Source organism: Prionailurus bengalensis, chromosome A2 (genome assembly GCF_016509475.1).
Source record: "Prionailurus bengalensis isolate Pbe53 chromosome A2, Fcat_Pben_1.1_paternal_pri, whole genome shotgun sequence".
NCBI lineage: Eukaryota > Metazoa > Chordata > Mammalia > Carnivora > Felidae > Prionailurus > Prionailurus bengalensis.
In genome coordinates, this window is record NC_057348.1 from 123345235 (window position 1) to 123367509 (window position 22275).

At 35.7% G+C, this 22275-nt stretch overlaps 1 protein-coding gene across 5 annotated transcripts in view; it reads right to left on the bottom strand.

Moving 5' to 3' along the window:
* Positions 1-1671: 1671 nt before the first annotated feature.
* NT5C3A (5'-nucleotidase, cytosolic IIIA) overlaps positions 1672-22275 on the bottom strand; it is a 52965-nt gene continuing 32361 nt past the window's right edge. For 2 of the 5 annotated variants that reach the window (XM_043589222.1, XM_043589221.1), the window contains exons 2-11: positions 21586-21681; positions 17827-17881; positions 11723-11821; positions 9028-9097; positions 8116-8162; positions 7071-7156; positions 5616-5705; positions 3822-3984; positions 2950-3150; positions 1672-2456 (exon numbers count right to left, since the gene is read on the bottom strand). In XM_043589222.1, the coding sequence (XP_043445157.1) occupies positions 2355-2456; positions 2950-3150; positions 3822-3984; positions 5616-5705; positions 7071-7156; positions 8116-8162; positions 9028-9097; positions 11723-11821; positions 17827-17862 (894 nt within the window). In that variant the 5' untranslated portion in view covers positions 17863-17881; positions 21586-21681 and the 3' untranslated portion in view covers positions 1672-2354. The remainder of the gene's footprint in view (positions 2457-2949; positions 3151-3821; positions 3985-5615; positions 5706-7070; positions 7157-8115; positions 8163-9027; positions 9098-11722; positions 11822-17826; positions 17882-21585; positions 21682-22275) is intronic. The other 3 variants (XM_043589225.1, XM_043589224.1, XM_043589220.1) reach the window with 2 other exon arrangements.

The following is a 22275-nucleotide window of genomic DNA, read 5'->3' on the forward strand; positions in this document are numbered from 1 at the left end:
AAATCACAACAGTCTGACTCTATATTGGCTACATTAAACTGCTCTGAAAACGGAACTTGAAAACAAATTATTTCAAATACCAGTAGAACAGGGGGCAGTGAGAGGTGATAGGGTCCCAGGGATGCAGTGGAAAAGGCAGGGGCCTTGGCTTGATATTCAAGTTATCCTGATAGTGGCTATAAGGGGCTACAAAGACTACATGCCCTCAAGGCCCTTGTTAGATGGGGGAGGTGCCTGACTTCTACAGTCTTAGTAAAGGGCTGAGCCAAGACTAGAATGGAGGTCATACCTTCAGTATTCTTTACATTTATACCATGAACTATGCTTATTTGTAGAAGCATATTATAAACTCCTTGGAAAACAGTCTATATGGCAAGCTCTAACTGCAATATGGGATAAAAAGTTCTCATTAGATCAGAAATGCCCAACTTTTTTTCTGTGTGAAAAACTCCTCCAGGTAATTCTGATACACTCATGTGACGCTAATCTGCTTTAAAGTAAGAAGCTTGGTTTCTTCTTCCTCCCTCCCTCTCTTCTTCCTTCCTTCCTTTCTCTTTCTGAATCTTGGTTTCAAGGGGTGCCTCCCTCCCTCCCTCTTTCTTTCTTTCTTTCTTTCTTTCTTTCTTTCTTTCTTTCTTTCTTTCTTTTCTTTCTCTCTCTCTCTCTCTCTCTCTCTCTCTTTCTTTTAGAATCTCGGTTTCGAGGGGCACCTGGGTGGCTCAGTCAGTTAAGTGTCCGACTCTTGGTTTCTGCTCAGGTCATGATCTCATGGTTCATGAGTTTGAGCCCTGCATCAGGCTCATTGCCGTCAGTGCGGAACCCACTTCGGATCCTCTGTCTTCCTTGCTCTCTGCCCCTCCCCCACTTGCACTCTCCCTTCCTCTCTCTCAAAAATAAATGAACATTAAAAAAAAAAAAAAAAAGGAAGCTTGGTTTCGAGTTTGATTTTGGAGATACTTCAACAGAGAATAGTCTACTTCTGGCCATTATAAACTTTGTTTCATTGTTTATTATAAAAAGGAGTAGTGGTGGAGGGTAAGGATGGGCAGCCCCAGGGAAAAGGTTTTCATTGTAAGACCTCACCTACCTGCTACATCAAATGGGACTAGAGATTGCCGACCACACTGGGTGTCCGGAACCAGCTGGAACATGCTCTGTGTGTATCAGAGCTCAGATGCTTTATGGAATTAGTGGCTCGGAGACTCTGGAGTGAAATGGTTAGAGCCAGGGTCAGATTTATCACAATGGCAAGTCTAAACCCTGTATGAACGATTTCTGGGGCAGCAGAAATTTGGAACAGGAAGTCAGAGTGCAAAGACAAATGTCTGTTTAACTCAGCAGTACTCGGTTTCAGTTACCATGAGACCCAGCTCCACTTTGTTCCCTGCCCGTGGCTATTTCTGAAACTATTAGACCTCCAACAAAGTACCCTCTTTTACTGATATTTTCAATGAGGGAAAACAATTTTCCCAGTCCCTGGTATTTTCTGAAGGGCTGATTAAATTTTCTCTGCAACTATCTTTTCATTCTTAAACTTATAATACGTAAATTTAAAAATATTCAATCTAAATAGCCACTATGACAATGACATAGGATTCATCTCTCTCTCTCTCTCTCTCTCTCTCTCTCACACACACACACACACACACACACACAAGAAAAACACTGCAAGAGCTTAATAAATATTTGTTGAATAAATGAACAACAATGGTCTTGACAGTACAATTTAAAAGGCTTTTCACTTCATGTGTATTATCAGTGCATCAATATAGAACATTTTGTAATGATTAGTGATATGTGGATACCAATGGTTTTTCAAACACCAAGTGCCATTATTTTCTGATAAATACTGACTTTCAAGAACAAAATAACCAAACATAATACAATTTCAGGAGATGGTGATATCATCAGCATAATTCACCCACATGACAAAAACAGCAACACTTAAAATCATGCACATTATTTCACCATTTCATAAAACTTCTTTTTAAACTTATACAGACTTTTTTCCCAGAGTAAAAAGTTTCCTCAAAAACCTCATGATAACATTAAACTACAAAATTCACTCTGGAAATTAATTCATGGAGTTATTTTTCAAATTTTACCTTTAAGGTTTTTTTTTTTTTTTTTTAACTGTTAAAAAATATAGTTGAGGAGTGTGTTGAGAGAGGTGAGGAAAAAAGGAGTTTCCAGTTGATGGATTCAATATGTCTGAAAATACCTCAGTAACGTAGAGAAAAAACTTCAAGAGCAAGAATGTATTATAAATAGAAGTCTTTCAGCAAGATGAACAGGTGAGCAGTTCCTGCATCAATCGCACCCACAGCACAGAGGTCTTCTTGAAGAATGCTTGTTTATAGAATCTTCTGTAAGATAGAGTTGGCTACGTCCAGTGATTCGTCTTTTACTAGAACAATATCGTAAGAGTCCATGTACTTTTCTAAAAGCTCATCCACCTAATCAACAACAACAGAAAAATTAAAAGGATATACAGGGAGGAGAAGTAAATTGTTTCAGTGTGGATCTCATTATTACATTTGATCTTTTGGGCTAAAATGAAGTAAATCAAATTTACTTTCATAAGACTTTTGAAATGAAGACTTATGAACATAGCCACAGGGTGGCTTTACTCCCAAAGTCACTTCTCTCTAGTCCAGTGGCTCTCAACTGGGGAGACTGCCCAAGCAACTCTCTGGCAATGCTGGGGACATTTTTGACTTTCATGACTTGGGGGTGCTAAGGTTTCCGGTAGGGAGAGGCCAGAGAAGCCACCCTAATACCGATGGCATACAGATGTACATCCCAATTCCCTTAATCACACCAAAGTAAAAGGATAAAGAGCAAATTGTGTCTAACTCCTTTTGCATGTACCTTTAGTAACAACTGCCTATTAAGTTCCATCCTTATTTTTTCTTATAAGAAAATTAAATGACAGACCTGTATACTTACTCTATCATTTAGATATCCAATTTTCAGGATGTGTTCAACATTGGCTACTCCATCTGCCATTCTTATATCTCCTTGGGAATCTCCCAGCAGAATTATATTGCTATTATCTTTTAGCCTATTGAAATATTCTGTGTTCTTCAAGGCACCATCATGTTTGTTAAATACATGAATTAGTTCGCCTTTAAATCCTTTGAGCACCCCCTATAAAAACATAAATCCTTTGAAACAGTAGGTTCCAAACTGCAAATTCTGTTTGTTCTATTTTCACATTCATGATAGGTAAGAAGGGCTCTGAGAAGTTAATGACTTTCTAGAGAGTACTTTAAATGTTAAACACAGTGAGCTGAACATCCAATTTAACTTTTCATTTGTTTCCTAACCAGAGGTCCCATTTTATGTGCTTCACAATATATTGTCTTGAATTGAAAAATTTATTCAAATAAAGTCAGTTCTAATTTACTTCTTTTTTTCCACCTATGGGTATTAGGTCTTCAGAGTTGCTGCACTGAGTTACATTAAAAGAACTTTTCCTAATTTTAATATTAGTCTATAGGTTGGGAAACAAAAGTTTAAGAAAGGCATATTATTTTTAAAACATGGATACAGATAGAACACTGGGAGATGAGCCCCCGAGTAGGCCTATTGACCTGACCTAATTTAATATACGTTATATATTATATATGTTATATATATATATATATATAAAGTAATATACCTTAAATAATAAAAACCAACTGCATTTACATGATTAAAATATATTCAGATTTTAAAAGTAATTATGAAGAAAAATTACTTATGAAGAAAATAATTATGAAGAATTATTTAGAATGATATATTCAGATTTAAAAAGTAATTATGAAAAATGCTCTTACATTGTCATCAAAATCCATGAAGTTGGACACTACTGTGATGTTTGGGTGATAAACGCCAGCTTGATGGATCACCTCCTCTAGTATATCACCGATACCAGCCGAAAATATGAACACAGGGATACCGTATTGTTGGAGCTTATCAAAGAAATTCTCATACCCTTCCCTGCAAGATGGAGGTAGGAATTGATTGTTAAAAAGCAAGATATAGATATATATCCTTTCACCTAGAAATGAAAAAAGCAAAACAATTCTACCTAATTCCATGGCTCATTTATATTCCCTTTCCAGAATCCTGGCTCAGAGCAGGGTTACTGATATATATGACAATTTTAGTACAAGTTTTTCCAAATAGTTCACTCTTTGCCTTGCTTTTAATAAATTCTAATGATACAAATCAGATGATTTTAGACTCTCATTAAATATGGACATAAGCCTACAGTTCACAATGTATACCACTTAACAGCAAATAATTAACCACAACTGGAAAAAAGCACACCCTGGAAAACCCATTGAGAAATGGGCTGAAACACTTCCCGCTTGCCATCCTGCTCAACTATTTCCTCTCAGGAAAGCGGAGGGGCAGGAACTGAATGTATTCTCTTTACAACTGGCATCTCTCCTGCTTAAGGCGTGGCTGTAGGTAATGTTTTTAACTTATTAATCTAAGTTTCTTCCCTTACTCTTCCTGGGCTATATGTTAAGCTGCCTACAAAGGAATGAAATGCTTACTAGCTGTCTTCACACTCTTTCCGACATTTAATACCTTCCTCCTTAGAGGTAGATCACCTTAGAGGCATGCCTGGGTGGCTCAGTTAGTCGGTTGAACATCCTGAGCACCTGACTCTTATTTTCAGCTCAGGTCATGATCTCACAGTTTAAGGGATGGAGCTTTGCAAGGGCTCCATGCTGACAGCGCAGAGCCTGCTTGGGATTCTGTCTGTCTGTCTGTCTGTCTGTCTCTCTCTCTCTCTCTGCCCCCTCCCCACTTGACTGTGTGCACACCCTCTCTCTCAAAATAAATAACTGACAAAAAAAAGTAGGTCACCTTAAAACGTAGGTCATTAAAAAACGAAACAAAAAAACCCCCACGACATCATCATATTTACCTAATAAGTTGAAAATTTTTAGAGGTGGTAAACAGTATTGAAAAGAAGCTTAAAAATGTTTCTATCTTATCATTCATGTAATACAAATATTTTTATCATTTGCTAAATCATATTCACCTTTCCTAGAGATAGTTTTCAAGGAAATTTGAGAATTCAGAAAGTAGATTCATGTAACTTTATAAACAGGGTATGAGCAAAAAACTTCTTTTCAACTTGAGTTATAAATGTTCCTTTTATATTTTATGTCTTTCAAAAGAATTTTGCTAAAAAACTCTACAATGGTCCTGGTTTCATAAATTTCTAAGTTAGTCTTAAAAAAAACATTTTTGAAGTATTTTTTATTTAAGTAATCTCTACACCCAACAGGGGGCTTGAACTCACAACCCCAAGATCAGGAGTCGCACATTCTTCCCACTGAGCCAGCCAGGCACCCCAAGTCTTGAAATTTTTAATGTAGAGAAAGGAAATGTAGATTAGAACTTAAATCTCCTAAGGCTCTTACTTCCTACACCAAGATCTAATATATCATTCTAAATTCCCCATCTTATCATTATTTTGTGATAGGTGGCATATTTTGGCTACATTTTTATAAGTAATATAGTTATAGATTATTTTAATATAAATATACACTTGAGTACATATGTAAGTCTGTAGACAGTTAACAGCAAAAAACACTCTAGAAACTTACTTGAGCATAACATCAGATTCTGCCACGATTTCTTTAAGTTTAGCTTTTGGTAAAGCCTGTTCAATAAGCAAGCCATGTGCTTTAGTATACCTGGAGTTCATGACCAAAGAAAAAGAATATTGATTAAAGCAAATCAAAACCATCATCTTTTTTTCCAGTGACAGATAATGCAGTATTTCATTCATCATATTTTGGACTTAAATTTTAGAAATTTAAATTCATCACTAATAAGCATATACCCTATGGTTCTCAAATCAATATACCATCTTCTTATTGTATTTCCCAGTTCACCCCAAAGTTTTAGTTTAAATGTGTTAATGAGACAATGAAAGGCTACTACGTGTACACCTTTCCTTAGTCTTCAAAGAACTAAATCCAACTGAGAGAGGCATTCTCCAATTATGAGAATTAGTGCAAAGCCATTTGTTTCACCTGTTTGTAGTCTAAATTGTTGTGAAATGCCTCAGTACTAAAGATGCTCTCTAGCACACAAGAGAGAAAACCCTTGTTTTGACAAGTTTGATAAACACATGATTTAAAATTATATCAAAGTACCTATAATCAAAGCATCTCCATAACAGGTCTTTAGAACCTCTCCACCTGATACCCAGTATCATTGTGCAATATTCCTAAGGGACCCCACACTCTGGATCAGCTCCCATCACGTTGGTGAGCTCATTCTTCCAGGGAAGCTTATATCATTGCTAGAAAATTCTAATTACTAGGTAGTCCTTTCTTTCATCAGGCTGAAATTGGTCTTCTTAAACCTTCTAAGTCTGCTTCCAGTTCTGCTTCCACAGAGGTCCAACTTTTCAACATTTTGTACCATAAACATTGATTAAGTGTACAAGGCATTCAGTTTAGGTCATAGGATAATGAAGATAAAGAACATCACTTCTGTCTTCTTAAGATTCAAAAACCACAGCTGTTGCTTCTCAAATCACAGCTTTCTTTCTTCAGTGAAATCTTTCCCAAATGGGATGGCTCCAGTTCCTGTGATTTTCTTAGTGGACCCATCTGACACACTCGAAGTTTGTCAACATTTCTCTTAACAGCATTCTCTCAGGACTCAACACAATGCTTTCTGTGTGGTCAGCTTGGAAGGCTCCATTTCCATGAACACAGCCAACATCAAGAGGCCCATTTCTTACCAACTATGTCACCTGCTGGCTCCAAATGAGTTCAGAGTCAATTTAAATCCCAATTCTTTCTCTTTACACATGCAGCCCACATTTTGTCCGTTAAAAAACAAACAAACAAACAGAACAAAGCAAATTCTACACTGAGTGATTAGAAAATTAGGTTCATTTTGTTGTATTTATTCACTGCTATAACTCCTTAGATAATTTATGAATCTATTTATATACAGCATAGGGAAAAAAATAAGCCATTAGTTGTAACTGCAGTGTTATGTTATTATATTTTTAACCCTCCCCTTATCCGATACATACTTACCATTCTACCATATAGGGGTACTTCTCTTCCATGGTAAGAACAGGATCAATTTCAATAGCATAATATTTTTCCTTTAGTTGCATTAACTAGAAATAAATGAATAACTTAATTATGAAGATGACAGAGTTGTCATTAAATTGCATAGTTTTATAGAAAGCAAAACAATGTCAACAAATGTTTGCCATAAATGGCTGTTAAAGATTAGATCACGAGTACTTAGCTAATATATATATCAACTGAGGAGATCTTTGTTGACCTTGGTATACATGTAACAAAATGTACCTGCAAAAAACTACCTTTCTTTTTTTAAGTACTTTCAGGTCAGCAATTGAGTGAAATCGACTAATAATCAAATTATTACTACAAAAAAGCTTCTGTTCTCATATCAAAGTATTAAATTTGATTCACACCTGCAGTCCTATTTTGTTAACACAGACACAGATAGACACATACTCAAGGAAAGCAGAGGACTGAGGCAATTTCCTGATTAATTTAAAGGAGCAAAACTGGGGTGCCTGGGTGGCTCAGTTGGTTAAGCATCTGACTCTTTATTTTGGCTCAGGACATGATTTCACATTTTGTGGGATCAAGCCCCACATTGGGCTCTGTGCTAACAGTGAGGAGTCTGCTTGGGATTCTCTCTGTCTCTCTCTCTCTCTCTCTCTCTCTGTCTTTCCCTTTCTCTCTCTTTCTCTCTCTCAAAATAAATAAATAAACTTAAAAAAATAAATAAAGGAGCAATATCTATACAAAATCAAAGTACTTTTGTTTTAATGTACACTTAATGTAAGGACATCAGAATATCAACTAAAAGTTTCTCATGTTAATTTTATTGTCTTTGTTAAAAAGTTAATTTTTTCTTTAAAATAATGTTGAGTATGTATAATCCACACAATAAAACTAATATTTATTCAGTGTTTACTATGTGCCAGGTACGGTGATAAGCACTTTATATCCATTGTTTGTGTGAATGAACCTGAGGAACTTCTCAGGCAAAAAGGCTAATGAAGTCTTTGAGTAACTCTGGATTACTGTTAGTGTTTACCTTTTTCCGACATTCATCTGTAACCAGCTTACTGTTGTCAATGACATCTGAAGAGTGAAAGCAAACTAGCATTAAAAGAAATATTCTGATTGATGCTACCACTACTTTAAATAACTCACTACTTTTAAGTTTAAATGCCAAGTCCACTAGCATGGTCATTACAACTTCTGGTCTTAGTGCTATGGTACAAGTGACATTGCTAGAGAATCTGATGGCTTTAAAATCCAAACTGTGGCATTGCTAGAGGATCCAATGGCTTTAAAATCCAAACCTTGGATCCAAAGCTTTTTTCCTACATTTAGAAGGACTTCATTAAAAATTTTCCAAGAATCGGTGGGCCAAAGGGTATAATTTCTAGTGGTTTTAATATAAATTATCAAAACAATTTCTCAAACTACACATGCAGCGCCAGTAAATGAGAGGACTTGTATCACTGCTTGTCAGGTTGAAGAGGATTATTTTTAACACTGACTGCCAAGTTTGGAAAACACATAACTTGATATTTATTTAGTCACTCTTTTACTTAATTTATAAATCAACACTGCAAAAATTCAGTGACATTCTTAGAAAACAGTAGTTGATAAAAATGCTATTTCTAAGAAATATTAGGTTAATCCAAAGTTTAAAGTCCATTTAAATATTTCTTGATTAAATAATGAACAGACCACATTTGGAGAAAAATTTCAGAAGTCTTCATTCCTTTTGTAACCAAAACCATACCTGATAATACCCATTTGTATAACATGGGGGAAAACAAACCCTCGAAATATAAGAAGAAAAAGGCAGGTCCTCTTATTTTCAATGTCCAAAAAGAAGAGCAAACCGCAGTCAATCTCATAGATAATACAGATAAGAGGTGGATCTGAAAACGGAATCACTTTCATGAAATTTGTTTATGAACGCCACACTTACAATGACATGTTGGGCATCTTTTGCCTTCGTAGGAAAATCTACTCAGTGTCATATCAAAGTCTGTTATTATCTGTAAAAAAAAAGGGGGGGAAAGGCATTATGGAAAATACAGCCACCAAGGCTAGACATGTACTGCACTTAGAGGCATGGGACTGTGCTCAGTCCCCAACATCCACTATTGGTTATTCGCTGCATTCTGCTTTCTACTGCAGCTCTTGATCAAGAATAGCAGCCCCATCACCTGCAAACTCAGATCCCTGTACTGATTAACCAGGTTTTATTTGGTGGCAATGCCAGGGCACTGAAGGTATTGTCGTGCAGTTAAGTCCTGGGAGCTATCTTAACCACAGAGTGATACCTTCAGTGCTCTAGCATTGTCACCAAATAAAATCTGATTAATTGGTAGGGAAATCTTCAGTTACAGGTGATTGGGCTACTGTTCTTGATAGAGATAAAATGTTGCAAAATTTCAAACTACTTAGTCAATGCACAAAAATGCAGTGGAAGCAATTAAATTATATGAGGCTCTCAACTAAAAAGAAGGACATTCTGTCATACTATACAACATGGATGAACCTTGAGGGGACATTATGCTAAGTGAAATAAGCCACTTACAGAAGGACAAATACTGCATGATTCCACTTATGTGAGGTATTTAAATTAGTAAAACTCATAGAAGTGGAAAATAGAATGGTGGCTGTCAATGGCTGGCGGGGGAGGGGTGTGGGAAGGGAAAGAAATGAGGAATTGTTGTCCTGTGGGGATTGAGTTTTAGTCATGCAGGATGAGGAGATTTGAGAGATCTGCTGTACAACAATATACACAGAGTTAACAATACTGTACTGAACACTTAAACGTTTATTGAGAGAACAGATTTCATATAATGTGTTTTACCATAATAAAAAGCATATACTATTTGTGCAAAATAAGTAAATAAATAAATGATATGAAGTTCTTAGTTATTGATACTATCACATTTTTTATTTAACTTGCTATGTAGTTAAAGCATATCAATGAATGAATGATACTGATACATGGAGATAGTTTACCAGCTCTTGAAACTTAGGTGACTGGGTTAAATACTTTTTCAGAAGTGTTTTAAAAAGGGAAAAATTTTGGGGGGAGCACCTGGGTGGCTGTTGGCTGAGCATCCAACTCTTGATTTTGGCTCAGGTCATGATATCACAGTTTGTGAGATCAAGCCCCGGCTCTGTGCTGACAGCATGGAGACTGCTTGGGATTCTCTCTCTCCCTCTCTCTCTGCCCCTTCTCTGCACACCCCTTCTCTCCCTCCATCTCAAAATAAATAAACAAACAAACAAACAAACAAACAAACAAACATTTCAAAAAAAGAGAGAGAGAATGAGGGGCCCCTGGGTGTCTCAGTCAGTGGAGCATCCGACTTTGGCTCAGGTCATGATCTCATGGTTCGTGGGTTCGAGTCCTGTGTCGGGCTCTCTGCTGACAGCTCAGAGCCTGGAGCCTGCTTCTGATTTTGTGTCTCCCTCTTTCTCTGCCCCCTCTCCACTCACATTCTCTCTCTCTCTCTCTCTCTCTCTCTCTCTCAAGAATAAGCATTAATAAGTTTTTTCAAAGAATTAAAAAAATCAGTTATTCACTAATAAAGTTACATCTTAATTTGAACTTGATTTGAAATTTGAGTATTATTCTTTTTTTTTTAATTTTTTTAATGTTTATTTATTTTTGAGACAGGGAGAAACAGAGCATGAACCGGGGAGGGTCAGAGAGAGAGGGAGACACAGAATCTGAAACAGACTCCAGGCTCTGAGCTGTCAGCACAGAGCCAGACGTGGGGCTGGAACTCACAGACCACCAGATCATGACCTGAGCCGAAGTCAGACGCTTACCGACTTGGGCCACCCAGGCGCCCCTTGCCACCCAGGCGCCCCTTGAGTATTATTCTTACAATGGTTTGAAACTGAAGTGCCTGGGTGGCTCAGTCGGTTAAACATCTGACTTTTTTTTTTTTTTAATTTTTTTTTTCAACGTTTATTTATTTTTGGGACAGAGAGAGACAGAGCATGAACGGGGGAGGGTCAGAGAGAGAGGGAGACACAGAATCGGAAACTCTGAGCCATCAGCCCAGAGCCCGATGCGGGGCTCGAACTCACGGACCGCGAGATCGTGACTTGGCTGAAGTCGGACGCTCAACCGACTGCGCCACCCAGGCGCCCCTCTGACTTTTGATACCGGCTCAGGTCATGATCTCACAGTTCGTGAGATAGAGCCGTGCATGGGGCTCTGCACTAATAGCGATGAGCCTGCTTGACACTCTCTCTCTCTCCCTCTTCTCAAAATAAATACACATTATTAAAAAAAAAATGTTTTTTAATATTTATTTAGTTTTGAGAGAGAGGGAGAGAGAGTGAGATGGAGTGTGAGAAGGGAAGGGGCAGAGAGAGAGAGGGACACAGAATCCAAAGGGGGCTCCAGGCTCTGAGCTGTCAGCACAGAGCCTGCTTCAGATCCTCTGTCTCTGTCTCTCTGCCCCCCTCCTGCTTGGGCTCTCCCCTAAAATAAATAAATATTTTTAAAAAATGGCTTAATACTTTTGCACAGCATTAATTAGCTTAGTACTTAGTATTACCCAGATTTTAGCAAAACGAGATGAACGCGTGTGCCTGAACATTAAAAATAAAGGTTTAATAGTAAAGACTTCTTGATAATTATTCACCTGAAGTTTGGCAGCTCCTCCCTTAATAAGACCGCAGATAATTTCTTCTACTCTTGCCGGGTTCTTGATTCGAACTGAACTTCTCTGGAATTCTGGCATCTAAAAAATTAAAAGAAGTTAATTAACTACTTTTAATTCCCCTTTTCCCAGGTTCTTTTGATACCAAGCAGAAGCTTATATTAAGATATAAAAACGGTGAGGCACTATTAAAAAAAAAAAAAAAGCAAACCATCATATCAAATTACCATTTATACACACAAAATTTTTTGAAGCACATCAACAGTTTCCATCTGGAAGATTAAAACAAAATTATGTTTGTCAGAAAGTGTAATCCTTCTAATTATAAAAGTTGTGCATGGTTACCACAGAAATAACAGAAAAATATAAAAAAGAAAATAAACATTGGAATTCTATGACCTGAAGATAAGCTAGTAAACATTTAAATATATTTTCATTATTTTCTTTGATTACAAACATGCGTATATATGCACAGTTTATGTCATTCTCATATACTTTTGCATCTGGCTTCTTAAAATTAATATTATTTCATAAACAGCTATAAAAATGTTTTTCACAGAGTCCATTAATCAAACTAAAATTCCAGAATGGAATGGAGACTATCCGAACTTTGTGATAGTTTTCTTATAAGATCTTTCTGCTTAAGACTCAGCTTCTATTTATATTTACATTAAAAACATCTTAGCAGAAAGGTAACAAATGTTAAAGTATTATTGTCCTCAAGTGTACCTTTGTATAGGTAACTAAAATATTTTTAAAATATATTTAACTTGAAAAGATGCTTCAATATCTTTGTGCCTTTATTGTGCTAAATCCTAAATAATTTCATTGTTCTTGGCCTAAATTTTACAAAGTATTTATTTCAAGTTAAGACAACTACTAAAAGGTATGAGACCACCAGCAGGAGACTCTTGATCTTGGTGTCGAGAGTTCAAGACCTATGTTGGGTGTGGAGCCTACTTAAAAAAAAATATATATTAGACCACCTGGGCTTAGGTTGCTACTAAGCGGTTTATTAAGGATTTAGTGTTGCTCAACAATGTAACATTAATTATTATTTCTTTTTTCTACCCTATCACAGGGAGAATGAAACTGACCAGAGTAAAACGCACAAGCACAGTGCTCTTACAGCACATGTATAAGAAGATGCAGGGTGTGTGTGTGTGGGGGGGGGGGGGGGGGGGGGTTTTGGTTATGAGGCAGTTAATAGCTCCACAGTATGAAAAGATAGTAAGAGAACCTCAAATCAAGGTTCCATACTGGGTTGTATCCAGTAACCTTTATTTACTTCATATGCTATTATTCTGGGTATGTTACCATCAATAGTAGCATATTTCATGTGTATCTCAGATATGGTCATAAAAAATTCCCTAGACCTTACATCTCTGCTCCAAGAGCATGTGACCAGTTAAGTTTCTCAGGTCCTCTGCTCTCTCTACATAATGACCAAAATTAGAAAATCAGAAAAGGCTAAAATGTTTTCCTAAGACTGAAAGATAAATGCAGAAGTGCACAGGAAAGAGAAATGCTAACATTAACACTTTTTTCCACTAATGAAAGATCCTACAATATGCTTAATTTTTAAAATCCATATTTAGGGGCGCCTGGGTGGCTCAGTCGGTAAGGCGTCCGACTTCCGCTTAGGTCATGATCTTGTGGTTTGTGAGTTTGAGCCCCGCGTTAGGCTCTGTGCTGACAGCTCAGAGCCTGGAGCCTGCTTCAGATTCTGTGTCTCCCCCCTCTCTCTGCCCCTCCCATGCACATGCTATGTCTCTCTGTGTCTTTCAATAATAAATAAATGTTAAAAAAATTTTTTTTAAGCCATATTCAAATAGAATAGGATAACCTGCAATGCAACTAACCTACATACTGAGATTCTTCAACTTACTTGGACGTTAAAGGTGTCAACAGAATAAAGGTTACCTAAATATTCATTTTATAGTGATTTTTCAATAGATGAGAAAAGCAAATAGGCATTTATTCCTATATTCCTTTTCTTCATTTGTTAATCATTTAATTTGCTTAACAAATATTTACCTGTATCTACTTTGTGTCAGACACTAGATGTCAGAGATATGATGATCAACAGTACTTACAACGTTATTGCTTTCCCGCTGAGTTTTAGAAACTGTTGCTGTTTTGGAACATCACTTCTGTAGCTCCCTTACAAATACCTCAACTAGTATGTTCATTTCCTAACAACTAAATTCTGCTCTTACATCTGCCTTAACTGGCAGATGTGTAGTAGTCAGCCCATGTTTGACTTAATAACTAACCCATTACTGAAAACAACAGAAGATATGAAAGCAACAGCAGATATATGCCACTAACTATATTTTCACCAAGAGAATTAAACATTTCGGTGTGTCCATACTGACAAAGATGTCCTGTCTCATGCAAATCACATTCTACAATACATTAATTAAAAAAACACATTTTTTTCCAATAGGATAGTATAACCTGTTTCAGATAACAGATAGGAAAAAAGTACCAAGGCTACTTCAAAGTAAGCCCGTTTCTGCCAGGTTAAAAACTATTAGAAAGACAACCAGAGGATGGAGGCATTGATATCCCTGCTTCTGTGCAACACAAAGCCATTCATTTTCAGATAAATAAGTAGGAAATACCCAAATAACACCAAGGTGAAATCACAGTGATGAAAACAGACGAAAGAGCAGCAACTTTCTCCAAAGAACACAATAGGAAAGAGGGTATAAGTGTAAGAAATTTTAAAATGATAATTACATCTCTGCTTTGGGTTATATGGCAATAATACCTACAACCCTCCCTCCCACTTCCACAATACACATATAATGTCACCAAAGTATACCATAAATATCTCTCAGGAACTTGAGATACTGGGCATTTTACTCAAATATTTTAGAATTCTACCTAAGAAATATAATTTTAAAACACTATATGAAATGTGTCAAAGAATATCAGAATACCAGAACATTAAGAAGTATACTGCAGGAATATACATTCATCATACATCACACACTTTTGGTACCTCCTCAAATCCCTTCCATATTCCTCTTGGACAAAAACACACCAATTTGGTAGCACTTAAAATAATGATACTTCAAATTTGAAAGGCGAGTTATTTTGAATTGTCTGAAAACTTTTCACCTTAATTTTATGGAAAATAAATAAGTGGCTAAAAATGCCCATTACTTACAAACAAAAGAAAATAAATTCATTTCATAAGGCCATAATGTAAAATGCTGAAAGAGTAAAGTTTTCCTGACAAGAATCAGGGCATTTTGGTTGACTGGACCCAAATCTGAATCAATGCTAAAGATGACCTCACAAAAACCTAAAATACATGTATTCTGGCTGATCTTTAATAAAATGTATTTGTACAGATGAAATGATCTCCTAATCATTAGTCTACTTCCTTACTCAAAAAAGCAGTGATTTTTAAAGAAGTTGATTTCAAAGCTATACAGTTTTATTCACAACTCTACAGAAATATTTGATTATTTGATATTATCTTTATCTTGCAGATACACTGAGACAAGATATAACAGAGATCTACATGGTATAGTTACAAAAGTGTCCTAATTTTACCTGTATTTTCTGAAAATGGCCCAATAAAAATTAGTTTAAATGACTTAAAGATCTCTGTCCAAAGTTCTCAGGGGAAATATTTTTTGTTTTCCAGTGTTCATATTGGGTACAAGCAAAAGATTTCATTACTACATTGATACAAAGGAGGGGGCACTACAATTTTCATGTAGCTACACAGAAAGTTTAGATCCAAAGTAACCTATTCAGACTGGTACATTCACCCTCATACATAGATGACTCTATGATTTATTTGGAAGATTATGCATTACTAAATTACAGTGATAGCCATCTCCCCCTGCCTACCATATATTTGGCCTGTCTCTATATTAAGGGAGGGTAGGCCAAATTCTTTGATTCATTCACCATTTAATCATTAAGTACAAGGCAGCTCTGTAAGAAATACAAAAATTTTAGTAAGATAAACATTTTATGCTCCAAGTGCATGTTCTCTAACATGGTCTGTAATACAGGAGCCCAAATAAGAAATCCACTGCCCAGATGTCCAGATAAAATGCAAGAGGAACAGAAGTCACTGAGATTATTTCCGCTGGGGCCAAAAGAAGAACCAACTGAGCTAGGCTTTCAAACAGAAGCAGGACTTGTATATGCTGAGATCAAGAGTCAAAGTGGAGGGTCTAATGTGGGAAAAAGATAAATAGCTCTCTTTGTTTAGAAGTTTAGTGTACATGGAGGGGTGTGTGTGTGTGTGTGTGTGTGTGTGTGTGTGTGTGAAGTATGGAAAGAGATTTGGAGCCAGATCATAAGAAGTTAAGAATAACATCCAAAGGAGCTGTCAACCTAAAAGATGTTACCAACATTTTTAGAAAAGCAAAACCAAAGGTAAAAACTGTGCAAATTAATGCAATGAAAAGTAAAAAGTAAATAAATATGTACCTGTTTTTGGGGCTTGTTTTCCTTCAACAGTCTCTTTGTGGGTTGACTACAGTGCTACTTCCAAAGAAGACACGCTAGAGGGTTTTGGACCCAGGTAACAACACATTATACGGTAGGACATTCCTACATCACTAGTATTCATTTTGGTTAAAAAACATCAACTCAAGCAAAAAAAAAAAAGTTTGGACTGACTTAATTCTATATATCATAAACATTCAATAGCAAAGAATCAAATGCTAACCAGGCAATGGAAGCAAAGACCATGCTGAATGATGTATCTGGCTGAACCAATCAAAATTGCCCATGTTGGACTATTCAACATACAAAAGGACAGCAATTTCTTATGTTCTATCCTAATAGCAATAACTACACCGATGGCAGCTTAATCAGTACTTTGAGGCAGCCTTCCCTTCGTGTTGCACGCTGGATGAGGACAGCTAAGCTGAACATAGAGATTTATTAATTGTGACACAAAGCTGTTTGCATGCTAAGTCATGTTCTGGTTTACAGACTCAAATGAAAAAAAAAAAAAAAAGAAAGAGGAAGAAAAAAATAGAGAAGAGGAAGAAGGACAACAAAACAGAAAAGAAAATATAAGGTGATCGTGGGACAGTTGTCCCCTTTAAAAGAGAGGGGGAATTTTGATTTTTAGGATTTTACCATGGTGAATATGGAAAAGATATAATTTTTTCCACACATGCAAATAAATGCTACTTACATAGTTAATTAACATTTACTGAGTGCTTACTTTGTGCTATTAGGCACTTTACATACTTTTCCATTAAATATAAATAAGAACATTTCATTTATAAGATGAATAAGGTCTAAAAATCCAATGTATGCTACAGTGACTATAGTTTATAACACTCTATTGTATAACTAAAATTTGCTGAGAGTAGAACTTCAATGTTCTCCTCCCCACCCCCCAAAAAGGTAAATATGTGAGGTGATAGATGTATTAACGAGATGGGTTCACAATGTACATCAAATCTCAAATCATCACATTGTATACTTTAAATATCTCACAATTATATATGTCTATTGAATCTCAATAAAGCTGGGAAAGAATATGAATAAATCAACAAGAGTTTGGTGGTTTCATACCATTTCTTAAAGGTGAGACTGTCGCCCTCATTCAAGGGTATCACAGCTCTTATGGACTACATTAAGATCTGAAGCCAGCTCTGACTCCAAAACCTTTATTTTTCCTTCCTTTTCCTAATGTCTACAATGCAATGAACTCTACCGTGACACAAGAAGTTTTTTTTTTTAATTTAAACATTTGTTGTTTTAATTCAGATGCTGAATATACAACAACTCATGCTGTGTGATTTAAGTGTGTTTTTGCTGAGCAAGGAAAATTTACAACAAAAAGGAATGGGGTAACCATTTCATATGCTGAGAAACACTACAATACACATTATATTTCAAGCAAAAATTTTTTCAAAGGTAAGGTGAAATTCAATTCAACAAATACTTGAGGTCCTATTGTGTGTGAAACATTGTGAAGGGAGATCTGGATAAAGTTACAGTCCCATAATTAATGATCTGGTTAGAGACAGAGGTAAAAGTGGTGAAGATTCACCATTAATAAATGGAACTGGGAATACTCAAATACCCACCATTTTCACATGCACAGCAGAGTCTTGATTAGGCATTTCTTGGTTATCCAATCTTCTGGATTTCCCCAGGTGATGTCACAGTAAAGGAGAGAGAAAAAAAGTACACGTGACATACATATATTTCAGGCTGTTCCTGCATGTTAATGACATAGTAAGGTGGTACTTTTGGTTTGATTTAAATACCAAGTTACTGAAGGCAACTTTTTTCCCTTCCTAAGAAGCTCAGCAAAGATTTTCTCTATCTCACAAAGGCTGGAGTTAAAAATCTGTATGAAAAATTTGTATCTCTCCCATAAGGACTTATATAGTGTTAATGAGATTTGAATAAAGAGTTCAAGTGAAAGTCTACATTTGCAAGAACATGCTTTATTACAAGAATATTTTACCAACATTGTCTCTACATAGAAAGATGAAGTTTGTGGGAAAATTATGCATTACTATTACTGAATCAATGAAGGAATATATGAATAGAACTTAAGGAGAAACATAATACACAAAAGTCAAGTTTATTTTTTAATTGTCCCATATTAAACTCTTTAATTTTGTGAAATGATGTGACTAATATCTGAGGTGTGTCTGAATCTAGCACAGTGTCTGGCCCAGAATAAGTATGTGATAGTGTTTGTTAACTGAATGATCATTTTACAGGTTTGGGTGGAATTTATACATATCAGTTTGTTAAACCAAAAAAAGTAGTTTTTAAAATATCTCTTAATAAAATAAAATACTTATCATTATTCTTTTTTTTTCATTTTTGCAGTATCACTCTTAGGGAAATTTACATACTTTTGTTCCTCAATGACTTTACTTTTACTTTAGGTAAGTAAAAATTTTTAACAAAAGCAGTGCTTAAAAAGGCCAATGTTAAGGGCGCCTGGGTGGCTCAGTCAGTTGAGTGTCCGGCTCTTGGTTTTGGCGTACGTCATGATCTCATGGTTCATGAGTTTGAGCCCCATGTTCAGCTCTGCGCTCTGACTGTGCAGAGCCTGCTTGGGATTCTCTCTCTTTGCCCCTCCCCCACTCACACTCTCTCAAAATGAATAAAACTTAAAAAAAATTAAAAAGTAAATAAAAAGGGCAACTTTATCAAAAGGGGAAAAAACTTTTTTCTTAAAAGTTGGACATTATATATGTGTTCTTTATAATTAAAATTTATTGTAGCATTTTCTCAAATTCTAAAATTCATTCCTCCCCCTTTCATTTTAAATGCATTAAATTAGGAAATGTCTTATAAAAAGGTATTTCCTGCCCCCCCACCCCCGAAAGGCTGTTTGTAAGCTAATGGTTTTATGATTGGTGGCATCTTAGAGCTAAGTAAACAGTATTTCCAAATAGTAAGATACTTCCAATTTTTCACATCTGAAAAATAATGTACTATCTGCAGAAGTATCTATAACTCATAAAAGCTTTGATCACTACCCTGAAAATGTAATTGTAATGGCAGTTTGGGGGTTAGTAGTCTTTAGATGATCATAGTCAAACTGAAGTAACCCTTTCTGTCAATCCTCATAAACAAAGAAGATGTCATGGAAGTTGCCTGCAAATCTGTTTCTTCATTTATAGAAACTAAAGCATACAATATGCTTATGGTTTTCCTTTGATGTTTAATATTGAAAAGGAGTCGACATTTGTCTGAAAGCACTATTTAAAGTACAGTAGAGTTGGGGTGCCTGGGTGACTCAGTCAGTTAAGCATCCAACTCTTGATTTCAGCTCAGGTCATGATCTCACGGTTCATTAGTTCAAGCGCCACATCGGGCTCCACACTAACAGTGTGGAGCCTGCTTGAGATCCTCTCTCTCTCTGCCCCTCCCCTGCTTGCACACATGCTCTCTCTCTCAAAATAAACAAACATTAAAAAAAAAAATAAAGTACCGTAGAGTTTACAAAAACACCATGTACCCTGAAACATCTGAAAAACCCAAAGGAAAAGAGAATTCAAGCAGTGCAGAATACATTTTAATATCTGGGAATCTCAGATGTTTTTGTTACACAGAGCCAGGCAGCCCATTCCTCTTCACCACCCCACCCCCCAATTTTGCTCTTTTTGGAGCATTTATGTTTAGTAATAAAAGAAAAGGAAAAAAAAGCCAGTGTTATTTGAAAAAGTAGCTGTCTTTCTCATGGTCTCTTCGTATTTTATTAAAAAAAACACAAACAGAAATTTGACAATGGCCAATTTTAGGACATATTTTTGATAAGTAAACCTAATAGTTTATGGATACCATGTAAATTTCAACTGAACATCCTTGCTCCCCCCAATTCTCACTGGCAATCTGACCAGAATGTATCCTTGTTCAGAGATAATATCACATAAAGTGATACTGTTGTCCTAATACAAAAATCACCCCATTGTTTCTATCATTACAAAAGTGTAAAGACTAAGGCATAAATGCCAGCATTCTGGCACTATTCTAAGGAAGACATTGAAAATTAGGGCAGGGTATTTTTAAACCAATAGGCTTGTAAGCCTATACTTGGTATATAATGTTCTGGCTTACTTTGCCAACAGTCATCTGTTGCAGATGCTTCAAGAGAAGAGCTGTTGGAAAAAACACATCAAGTGTAGAAGACATGTTCAAAAATAGAAAATACTACCCTGCAACTATGAACTCTCTTCACGGGAAGTTTTGAAGTTTCAAAGTCTTTGGAATTTTAAATGTGGACTGGAAAATGTGGAAATTGGAATAATTACTTTGTGTGCCTTCACTATGAGGTTAAGGTCTCTGCGCTAAGAGTGTTTATTACAAAGAATCTGAAGCAAGAGGTAAGAACTTCGCTTGAATAGCACAAACTGGGTAACTGAATTAGCTATCATGGTTATTTCCTTCTGAGATCAACTTTACCTTGAAAAGATATTTACAAATCAATGACTGAAAATTTCTATATCTATATGAAAAAATTTACTTGCCTTTATACAAGTTTTAAAGTATCTGAAGGCAAACTGAATACTTTTTAAAGGCCTACTTGACTCTGTCTTACGGGAAAAGTGAACAAGATTAAATTCATTAACATTGGTTTAAAAAGTTGTGAGGCTGCTTTAATTGTGATACTTGCAGAAACATTTACACTATACAAGAATAAGGTAAAGAAAGTTTGAATGGTAAACTGCACACTACTTACATAAGATGCGTATGACTATAATATGAACAGGGTATCAATCAGCAACAGTACTAAATTTCCAAATGAATCCATTTTTGCTATACTTTTCCAGCAACCTGTATTACTTATGATACAGCTTATGTTTTTAATAATGACACTTTCTTAGGACACGGAATAAAACTGTAAGTTTATTATTTCAGTAGCATTGTAAATCAGTTTCATGAAGCATTTAAATAATTCTCCCTAATTAGATTTTCAAGGCAGCAGTGAAAAAAAAATATACAAACTAGAAAGTGAAACTTTCTCAATATAGACATAAATCAAAAATGAAACTGAACATTCTCAGGTCTTTCCTAAGCCTGTTGGGAGAAAGAAAAAAGAAACGGAATAGGAAAAGGTGGGAAAGGAAGAGAAGGAGATAGAAGAAAAATAGATTTCAAAGGCTAGTTATTTAAAAATTGGGAATTTATACCAATTTCCTTAAATAGTAAAACTTGGCTTCTCGGTCAGACTTTTATGGACACTTAAGAAAATACACAATTTCAGAGCTTAGAATTTATTCATATATCCTCCCACCCCCACTGCCTTAATATCTAATAGCATTTTTCAAGAGGAATAAACCAAGGCACATGGAAATTAAGTAATTTATACTGATTACCCTAAGGGTACTCTGAGTTCTTCTGTCCTTGAATTTGTCCTAGAACAACAGCATAGGTGGTAAGCAATATCCAGGGATGCAGGGCTTGGATATACACTGCCAATAAAAACCAAGTAAATTGCTTTAAGAAATGGTGTGCTGTATTACCTAATTTTCCTGATTAAAAAAAAGAAAAAAAAACTATAAAAAATAAGGTAAATTCAATTATTTAAATCTAAGTTAACCATAACATTCTAGGCTTTTACAGTAATATATGTTTGAATCTTAATTTTCAATATACAATTTGTTATAAACCTTAGAGATTGTGATCCAGCTTTTATCAATTCCTAAAACACACCAATATAATTATACTCCATGATATCTTGGCTAAAACTCACAGGCATGTAATAAAAATTATCTTTATTACTAGCCATAATAAATGCTTCCTAATCCTAGGGACACAAAGCATAGCAATCAGCAAAATTAAGTCACAGAGCAACTAAATGAACAACAAAATTGGATCTTACAATGTTTTTTTTTCCCCCTTTGAGAAGAGATTTCTGAGGGTACTTTGCTTTTAGTTAACATTTATATGTGAAACAAGAAGCTCTTAAAATTAGATCCTATAAATTGTAATTTGAGACCCAAAGCACTGCAAGGTTATACATATTCATATCTTTGCAAATGTTAAAGTTTTGCATTATACTGCTT